The 10,008-nt window shown below is 56.5% G+C and overlaps 1 protein-coding gene across 1 annotated transcript in view; it reads left to right on the plus strand.

Moving 5' to 3' along the window:
* Positions 1–10,008, plus strand: part of FAM171A2 (family with sequence similarity 171 member A2) — a 33,468-nt gene that overhangs the window by 6,956 nt on the left and 16,504 nt on the right. Inside the window, 1 exon segment of the mRNA XM_014521193.2 lies at positions 9,047–9,274. Coding sequence (XP_014376679.1) covers positions 9,047–9,274 — 228 coding nt within the window.

A 10,008-nucleotide genomic window follows, 5' to 3' on the forward strand; every position in this document is an offset into this window, starting at 1 on the left:
AGCAGCCAGGAAGAGCCTTTGTCCTTAAGGAAAGCAGAAGCGGGACGACAAAACTCCCAGCTTCAGCCACCGGCGGATGTGGGGAGCATGGGCAGGACTTCCTTCTGCAGAGAGGTGGCTCCTTGGCATGGTCAAGACAGTGGGCAGTTTGAGGGGGGCCAGGGCTGGGTCGTGGGCTGTGATCCAGGTCTGTAACCAACATGCTGGCCTCATGCCTAATGAATGATTAACTTGCTAGGAAGTTGCCCTTGATACAGATACTGAAAGGGGGGTTGACTCCTGGCATTGGTGCCTGCAAGAGGGAAGGCGGGGATCCATGGCTCTGGGGTGTGGGAACTGTGATCTGGTGACCCAGTGCTCAGGAGATGTCCCTGCTTCCTCCTGAGAGCTCACAGCAAGGTCAGCTCCTGACACCTCTGGTGGAGCCCAGTCCAGGGGAGTTGACAGACTGTGCCAGCTGCTGGCAGCCCCCAGACAGCTGCTGCAGTGCCTGAGCATGGTATGTAGCTGCAGGACATTCCTCCAAGCGGGGACATTCTAGCCGTCAGCCCTCTGCTCGTGGCCTGGGAGAGGGTCTCCTGCCTTGTCTACGTGATGTGTCCTGGCTACTCCTGGTATGCATGGGGGCAGGGGAGCTTCTGGCACCCCCTTGGGTGTGGCTGTCCCCAGGGCCTGGCCAACTGTGGCATGCCCCTGTTGCAGGCTGCCTAAAATTCCTGTCAGTGTTGAACTCACCATCCCATCTGGGTAACATCTGGACCCAGACTCCACAGGGAAGCCCAGGCTTCTAAGGGGAGGAGGGGCCAGGTTCTGAGCTCACTGCCTTTGCTGTCCTTTTGCCACTACGTGTCAGAGCTGGGACAGTAGGAGGAGGCACTGACTCATGGCACCCCTGTGTTCCCAGGCTTTGCTGACTAAAGGCAGCATCCAGAATCCAGGCCAGGTGAGCACAGAGCCCTGTCATTGCTCTTCCCAGCACGTCTTGTCTCTGCTGAAAAATCTTTGAATTGCCACCTGGCTGTGCAGACCCCCTGCCTGGCTCATGGTCCGTGTCCTGCAAAGGCCCCGTGCCAGCTTTAATCTGAGGTGCTGGCTGTGGAATCTGTGAGGGTGCCTTGGACCTGTGCAGGGACCTGTCTGCAGCGTCAGGCTTAGGCAGCTCCTGAGAGTGATTCTGAGCCTTTTTCCTTCACGTGCACCGAACTGGCAGGGAATCATAAAGGCAGGCTGAGCTCAGCACCAAGCACCAGACACAAACCCAACTTTGCAAACTGGCTGCTGAGCAGAGGCCTGGCAACGTGCTTTGCTCTGGGAGCTGGGAACTCTCTGAGGTGTCTTTGTGAGCTGGGCTCATTGCTGTGTTCACAAGCAATTGCTCACTTTCAGTTAAAGATGCCTCTGCAGTTTGTGCACCTGCTCACAATAGCATCGCACTGCTGTTAGCCCACCCTGCTCTGGCCACTAGGCTCCGCTCCCTTCCTAGATCCAGGAATAGAAGCAGGAGTCCTGACTTTTGCTTCCATCCCTTCCCTGCTGTAACTCTCTAGACCTTTTCCTCCTCCCAGGTGACCTGTCCAGTCAACCATGGCATCGCTTCCCTCCACTGGAACCAGGACCCACAAGAGACAGAATGAGGGAATGACTATGAAAGTAGAACTGACCCGCCTAATACTTTTCTACAGCTTCATGCTCTTATCCTTGCCAAGGCCACGTGCACGCTCCTCACCACATCCTTCAGGCATGCAGGCCATTGGACTGCTAGCATCTTAGAGTCCTAGTCTTGCTGATGGTCTGCCGATGGTCAGCATGGTAGGTGGTCTGTCTTGCGACAATTTTGTCCTGACACTGGTCAGAATGGACTGTACAGGCCCTAGAGGAAAAGTGAGGGACTGAATGGTGGGATGGAAGCCCTCCCATCCCAGCAGCTTGCTAGTGGCCTCTCCCAAACTTCAGCTGCTTCTACAGTGAATTCAAAGCCAGACTCAGCCTTGAGCTACCTAGGATCTAATCCCCTGCCCAGCCTGGTGTATCCACTAGCTCAGGGGATGTACTAGTGGGAAGGGAGTCATGCCTATCTCAGGAAGGTTTGCCACCTGTCTCCAGTTCTCCTAGGTGATCTTGCATCCCTTGGGATACCTTCTCCTCCCCCAAAAGCACTCTGAGACCAGGCCGTCAGTTAGTGTCTTTCCAGCGGGAGTGCCATAACTCAAGGTTGCTGCCATGTTGAGATTACACTGGGCAGATTTCGGGTGTATCTGCATTGCTCAGTTTTGTCTGCATGTCACCAGGCTGCTGCATGACTGTGATGCATTGCTGCCTGCTTGCTGGTCTCAGCACAACAGGGTCATGCAGCATGCTATCACAGAGATGCACTGGAGTGTCAGGATGCAGCAGCCTTTCCTGGGTTGATCCTTGCAGCCGTGGCTGGTGATGACCCTGGAGCATTGTCTTCATGCATCACACCATCACAGCTTGAACTGCATCTCTTCAGACAGAGTCCCTTGGGGCTGAGCCAGGCACAAGGGAGATACTCACAGGGTCGGGAAGAGCATTGTCTCATCAGTGGTGATGTTTCTTCACAGCCTCAGCAGGGCGGATTGTAGCGCAAGTTGGCACTGAGTGTGTTAAGATGTCTGTGGGTGGCTGTTGCCTGTGTGCTTTAGTCCTGTGTACTCACAAAACAGCTTAGGGGACAGGAGCCATTCAATTCCCACTGTGGCCAAGAAGATTTTGAGCTGAGGCAGATGGGGCACTTGGAGTGCTGTGCTGGGATGTGGGTGCTCTGCTGGTCCATGCCTTCAGAGCTATAATCCAGCATTCCCTTGCCCCTCCTCTCCCCGAGACTGGAGGCTGGGGGAGACGGGTGTCAATTGATGCTGTGCTTGGGGGCGTGATGGAAGGCTCCTGGTTTGTCAATTGCTGGCTGGGATAGATGCCAAGGTGCCAGGCTCAGATCCAAAATCAGGGGCTTGTTAACCTCCCTGGTGCTGTGAGAGCAGGTGCCAAGGGGAGCAGAGAGCCCCTCCTCTTTGGGGATCTTGCCACCCACAGCATTCCAGGAATTCCCTTGTGGCTGGCTTATGGAGACTTGCCGAGGGACGCCCACCGGTCCTTTCCAGTGTCTCTTGCTTGAGTTCTCTTGGTGCATCTTGGTGGGGGGAATGCAGTCATGAGAATAACCAGCCTGGGGCTAGCCAGGCTCTCCAAAGCACTTTGCAAGTAGCAGTTAATTCAGCCTAAACCTCTTCCTGGGTGGGCCAGTATGGTCTTGCTTTTGAAGATGGGGAAACTGAGGCACTGTCAGAGCAGTGACTTGCTCAAGCTTGCCAAGTAAATCAGCAGTGAAGCTGGCTTAGCCCTCACTCCTTGCCTATTGATGTGAGCTCAGCATGCAGAAAAGAGTGCTCTGGTGGTTAGAAGCCTGGAGTCCTGCCCCCACCTCCCCCCACCTTGCTCCCTGCAGCACCCACTAGCCGACCCTCCTGTCTCTGGGGTCAAAAGAGGAATGGAGTTTGGGAGAGGGGTCACTGGGGGGTCCTGTGTTGCATCCTGTCTCAGACTGTTCAGCCAGGAGTCAGTATTGGATTTACCACCCCAGAGCAGTGACGGGTGGGCAGCAACTCTGTGCTGCAGGAGTTGCTCGTAGGCCTCCTTCCAGGTAGGGCTGGCTGGGTTTGTACAGGCTGGGCCCTGGGGGTAGGCAGAGGGGAGTCTGCATGTGAGACAAGTGACTGTCAGCAGCAGGCAGGTTTGGCTTCAGTAAATACATCTGGGTGGCTGGCACAGATTTAAGCCTTCCAGAAATAACCCCACATCTCAGCTGAGGAGCAGCCAGAGCCAGTGCTACAACCAGGGCACGGGGATGTTCCCCACAGGGACCCTGCTTCCCTCGTGCGTCCGTCCCTGGGACGCGCCCAGAGTGGGCGTGCAGCCTGTCTGCAGTGCAGGGTGGAGCGGATGCCCAGGGGGTGGGAGCTGCACAGCGAGGAGCACTTCGAGGTGGGAGCTCCCAGAGCCCCAATTCCAGAGACCTGCCTGGGCCTGGCAGCCCCTGAACCAGGAGGCATTGAGCGGGCACCTTTTCTCTAAGCAGGCCGAGGCCGAACCCAGCTTCCTGGCTGAGCCCTGGCAAAGGCTGAGCAAACCCAGCCAGGCCCCACTGGGCTGGGGGTGCCTTCGGGGAGCGATGGGGGAGGGCTCGTAGCTGCGCTGGGGCCTGGCCTGCACTTGGCCGGTCTGCACTTGGCTCCCCCCTTGTGGGAGCCTGTTGCTCCCCCACAGCTGCCATGGTAACCCCCTAGCAACAGTGCCTGGCCCCGGAAGCTGCTTTCTGCTTAATCCAAGCATGGATGTAAAGCAGGGGGGAGGCACACACCAGGCCCGGGCCTGAGCTGAGCGCTGCTTTCCACCACTGTTGGGGGAAAGTCACTGCTTCTCTTGTGGCAGGGCCTGTGTGGGGGAGATGAATGAGGTCGTTGCCAGGGCGACAGGAACTCTCCTCTCCAAATCGGAGAGCCCCAGGCCAGCCGCCTGAGGCAGGGGGTTCATGCACAGCTTGTCTCTGGGGAGAGCGCATACGCGTGTGCATGTGTGTATGTGTACATGCTCACTCCTGTGCGGGGTGGGGCAGGGGGGTGTTGGCTTTTGTGCTAGGAGGCTGGCTGTGCCCACCCCTGGGGACGGTAACCCACAGACAGCTCTGCGCAGGTTCCTAGGGGAGCAGAGCTGGAGCTGCAGGGGCTGCATTTTAACGTGCAGTGGCTGCGTTGCTAGCCAGGGAGCCCCCTTTGCGGTGTGCTAGTCCAGCCAGCCTTCCCCAGCTCAGTCCACCTGCCTTGTCCCAACCTGCAGCACCTTGGCCTTTCCAGTCCCAGCATTTCCCCCTGCCCATGCCCACAGCTCTGCTCACACCTCTCTGTCCCACCCCTTATGCTGTTCCCATTCAGTGGCCTTCCCCATAGCTCTGCTGAACTTCCTTGGTCCTGACCTACAGTACTGGGATTACCCCTCACCCTCCATTTCTCCCAGCTCTGCTCATGCCCCCCAGTTGTGGCCCAGAGAAAACCAGCAGCTGTACTACAGTTTGTGATCAGTTTGGTGCTAATGTAAGCTAGTGGTGGGGTTGAGAACCACCGAAGTTGCTTCATATGTGACCAAATCAGCTCTAAACCCAGGCTGTGGGGGTAAGGGACCCTTTGGTTCGCAAAAGGGATCCAGGCCCTGTCAGCTCTGGCTCCATTTGCTCTGGCTAGCACTACAGCCAGAGGGGAGGCACGCAGCACCACAGGGAAGGTTGCTTCATGCTCCTGAAGTGTGTCTGTAGTGCTTTTGCTAATTGGCGCAGTGTCTAGAGAAACCCTTAGGGTCTGGGTGAGCCCTGCAGGCCCAGAATAGCCAAGCCCAACCCTGCTCTGGCTGCGTCTGGGGTAGCCCCAGTGGAAAATAGGCAAGCCATGTTGTCTCTAAATATGTGGCAGTCCCCTCCTATGGGATCCTGCCACCTGGCTTTGCAGCTGTTGCTCAGAGGGCCACGTTCCCAAGTACATTTGTAAAAGCTTTGGCTCCAATGACTTGCTTGGCTTTTCTGAGGGCCCTTGCAATTGCCCTCACTAGTGGCAGCTGGGAGCTAGTCAGCAGTGATCAGCACCCCAGCTCTGTTAGGAGCAGGACACCCCCACTCCTGGAGTCATCCCTAGAGATCCATTGACATTACCTGGGTCTGGGTTTGCTGCATGTGTCTGATACAGGGCATCAGTGCCTCTGGAGTGTAGGATGATGGTCAGCCCAGGAATGTGGAGAATAGGGCTGATTTGGCCCCAAATCTTGCTTCTCTGGAGAGCAGACAGGATCTGGGGTTTTCAAGTTTCATCTTACAGCCGTATACTGCCTCTCTGCCCCTGCACCCCTTACTTGTGGAGGGGGTACTAAGTGAGTCCTGCTGTGGTCAAGTAGTCTTAGGGAAGCCCTGGATGGTTTTCATAGGATGGTCTCCACAGTAAAATACCCTTGCAGTTGACACCAAGAGCCTCTTGCTAGAGAAAAAAAGCCTATAGACATTACGCTGTCCCCTCATCTGCAGAAGCAGTGGCTGCAAGAGTTGTGCAGTTGCTTTGGCGGTGGGCCTAGCACCTCTTGCTAGTGCTGAGTTTATGTAGGTCCCCAAGCCAGCCCCACCCCAAACCATCTGTTCACTGCCCTTGCCTCCAATGGGGGTGGGATGCTGCAAGAAGACAGTGCTGACCCTGGGGCAAGCAATGAAAGGGGCCCCTGGCCAGATCAAGGCTGAGGTTCTGACATTTGCAGTTCCTCCTTGTCTGTATGCTGAGCTGAGCCCAACTTCCTTGCGCATGGGAGTAGCTTATGTCCAGTTCTTAGCAGCCCAGCCTGACCGAGTCATCTTTTGGGGCCCTGGTACTCCTATCCAGGCTATGCAGCTCCACTGTGGGGGGCTGCTGGGGGAGAGGGGAGTCCCCCCTCAGGAGACATAGAAGGAGTGGCTGTCATTCCAATTGCGAAGCCCCCGGAGTGATGTGGGTGGAGGACGGCAGCTTATGGTAGTGCAATGGAACAAGGCAGCTGCAGTGGCTCTGATCCAGCTGCACACGCCATCACTCAGAGGCCCCTTCCTCTCCCTTCAAGGGAGCTGAGATCCAGAGCCAGTTTCTCCTTCCAGATACTCTTTTGCTTCTGTTGGATAGGAGGCAGTTGGAAATATCAGTGCTTCAGGATCCTCCCATTAGTAGGGCGGGGAGAGCAGGGAAATTTTTGCTCTTAAAAATACTGTGGCAGGTCCCAGATCTGTGGCTGCCTGGGAATACTGGGAGCTTGCACCGACCTTTGGCCAGACCTCTCTGACCTGTCTGCTCTTCAAAGAGGAGAGGATCTCCAACCTCTTTGACACATGTTTGTTGGCTCATGACTTGATGCTCCTGGGCCAGTTACTTCTGGCCTCAGTGCCCGCAGGCCTTTCCCCAAGTAATGTTGACAACTCATGATATTTGGTGGTGTTTATTTTAAATCCTGTAGATCCTGGAGACATGGGATTAGGTGGAGATCTCAGCTCTCGTTTTCTTTTTTTATGGAAAGTTTATCACCTTCCTGTTTGCAGTAGAGGTGCACTGATACATCGGTCCCATATTGGATCAGCACCGATTTGAGGAAAATTGAGAGTATCAGCAGTCAGCTTTTTTTGTCTGACGTGGCCAGTAATGTGGCTGATAAATGCCGCGTGCACGCGCACAACCACAGTGCAGCATGCAGGTGGCCAGGAGCGTGGCCCAGCAGTGTGGAGAGCAGCTGGGTCTGGCTGGTAAGTCTGTTGTGAGGGAAGGGGCGAGGGGGTCAGATCAAGGCCCCCGCGGTGAAGGCAGGAGTGGGGCAGGCACTGGTGCAGGGGTAGGGGCAGGTGCTGCCTAGCCGGGGCAGAGCGGGGCATGGGACTGAGCTGCGGCTTGTCCAGGGGGTACAGGGAGGGGGGGGGCAGCTCCTGCCGCTGCATGCCTCCTAGGAGGGCAGGGGGGCATGTGCCCCCAGACCTGTGGGGCAGGGGCGGGCTGCCACTGCAGTCTGGGGCCAGGGCTATGCCAGGCTTTTCCCAGTGGGGGCGCTGAACCAGGCTGCACTCGGGGCGGGTGGTGGTGCTGGAAGCAGGGATTGTGTGGGCAACAGCCACCCCAAAATTGGCTGTAGCCCTGCTCCCAATGCTGCCACCGCCCACCCAAGCTCAGACCAGCTCAGCCCCCGCTGGGAAGAGCCTGACACTGCCCTGGCCCCAACCCACAGTGGCAGTCTGCCCTTGCCCCACGTGCAGATCCAGGGGGCACATGACTGCATGCCCTCCTGGGGTACGTGCAGTGGCAGGAGCTGCCCCCACTCCTGCCTTCCCATGCCCCTGGACGAGCCACAGCTCTGTCCCATGCCCCGCCCCACCCCGCCCCGGCTGGGCAGCACCTGCCCCAGCACTAGCCCTATTCCCTCCCTCACTGGGGCCTTGATCTGCTCCCCCCATGCCTCTTCCCTCACAACACACTTAACAGTCAGATGCCACTCTCCATGCTGCGGGGCTGCATCTCAGAATCAGATCGGTATCCACCAATATGGCTTGTTAAAAATTGTTTAAAAAAAAATTGGCCATCAGTATGGGCCCAAAAAATCTCTATCAGTACACCCCTAGTTTGCAGGGAGAAGCCAGAAGATGTGAGTCCTGATGGCTCAAAAAGCCAGTAAAAGGACCCCAAATTCCTGGGTTTTTTTCAAATATGGTGATTTTTAAGGCCTGATTCATGATTTTTTGGGTTGGCAATGTTGACACTTGGATGAAATGCATCCAAGGCTATTAGCACCAAGGGTACATGTACAAAACTCTCTGCTTCTTATACCCAGCCCTTCCCCTAGGCACTGAGACTTCCCTGAGTCTGGCCAAAGTAGAGCACTGATCTACCCATGCAAAGGTCTTTGGGATGGAAATGCCAGCTAGGCACAGTGGGAGAGAGAGCCTCAGCTCTGAGCAGTGTTTAATAACAGCAGCAAGTCAGTGGGGGAGATGGGACTGGAAGCCAAGTTTCCTGACTCCCCATCCCCTGGACTGGTGCTGCCTTTCCTCAGGCCAAGGTGGGTGTTTGCACATGTACATCTCCCAGGGTCTGTGTTGCCTCACCCATCCTCTGTGCAGAGGCAGGTAACTGCCTCTGCAAAGAAGCAGAAGCTGGGACTGAAGATGGCTGAAGCTGGGACTTTACTGTCTACTGGGTCCAGATCCTGGGTGCCAAGGACAACTCTAGGCTCACTGCAGTGAGGTCTGTGGAGGTTCCTTATGTGGGGCTGGCCTTGCAGCCTGTCGAGGGCAATGGGTCTCCTGGCCTGCTCCATGGTGTTCCCCTGCCTTCTCCCAGTTGGTACTGGTCTGTGGACTAGGGCCGGGGGAGGTCAGGACAGCTGTTGAAGTGGAGGCAATAGGGCTCAATGGGCTGCACATGGGAGTGGGGTGCAGTAGCACTGAGACACTGGCCCAGCTCCCTTCTCAACCTTCTTTCTCCTCCCCCCACAGAGGTGCTGATCAAAGTGCAGGTGTATGAGAGTGGCGACCTCTCCCCCCTGGCCCAGGCTGCCGTGGAGATTTATGGGAACCGGACCTCACTGGCCTCAGGCTCCACAGACCATGAGGGCATCGGTGTGTTGCCCATCAGCTACCGCTTGGGGACCTGGATCCTAGTCACTGCCGCCAAGCGGAGCTACGTCACCAACTCTGTGCCCTGGCGTGTCGACAAGCTGCCACGTGAGTGACTGCCCAATGCCACTTTGCTTTCATGTTCTCTGGAGTGGGGATGGGCCCTGTCCAGGCTGGAGGTTTGGAGACATTTCTTTACAAGGCTGCAGGGATTAAGGAGTTTGAGGATGCTCCCTTACTTGGCTGGAGGGATCTGGGGAGTTTGCAGGTACTTCCATCTTTGAGTGGTGATCCTCTTTGAACTTGGGCTAAGGGTTGAGTTTGGAGGTGGTTGGCTGGAGTAGACTGGGAGATGTGGAGATACCCTCTTTCTTGGTCAGTGGTCCTATGGAGTTTGGGGATGCTCCCCTACTTGGCTGTGCAGGGTGTGGTGTACTGGGGAGTTAGGGGGCATTTCCCTATTGAGATGGGTTTGAGGATGCTGCCTTTTTGGGCTGGTGCTTGGCTGATGAGCCATAGTTCTCCGTCTCTTGGGCTGGGTGGCTAGGAGCAGCCCATTTCACCAAAGCCAGTAGAGAGAGAAAGGGAGCTGGAGTCCCATCCCAGCTTTCCACTGCTGAGATTGTTGGGCCAGGCCAGTAGCATAACTAGGGTGGGCACTAGTGGTATGGCGGCAGCTGGAAGTCGCTGCTGTCCCTGTGTGTGACAGCTTCCCTGGGTGCCTGGCTGCATTGTTCTGCGCCAGATGGCTAGAGCAGTGAGTGCTGGGCCTTAGGTTAGTGAGGGGGCCAGAAGGGGGCTTTGAAGAGGGAGTGTTATGAGGGGCAGAATCAATCCCCCCC

The sequence above is a fragment of the Alligator sinensis genome, unplaced genomic scaffold (genome assembly GCF_000455745.1).
Source record: "Alligator sinensis unplaced genomic scaffold, ASM45574v1 scaffold919_1, whole genome shotgun sequence".
NCBI classification, from domain to species: domain Eukaryota; kingdom Metazoa; phylum Chordata; order Crocodylia; family Alligatoridae; genus Alligator; species Alligator sinensis.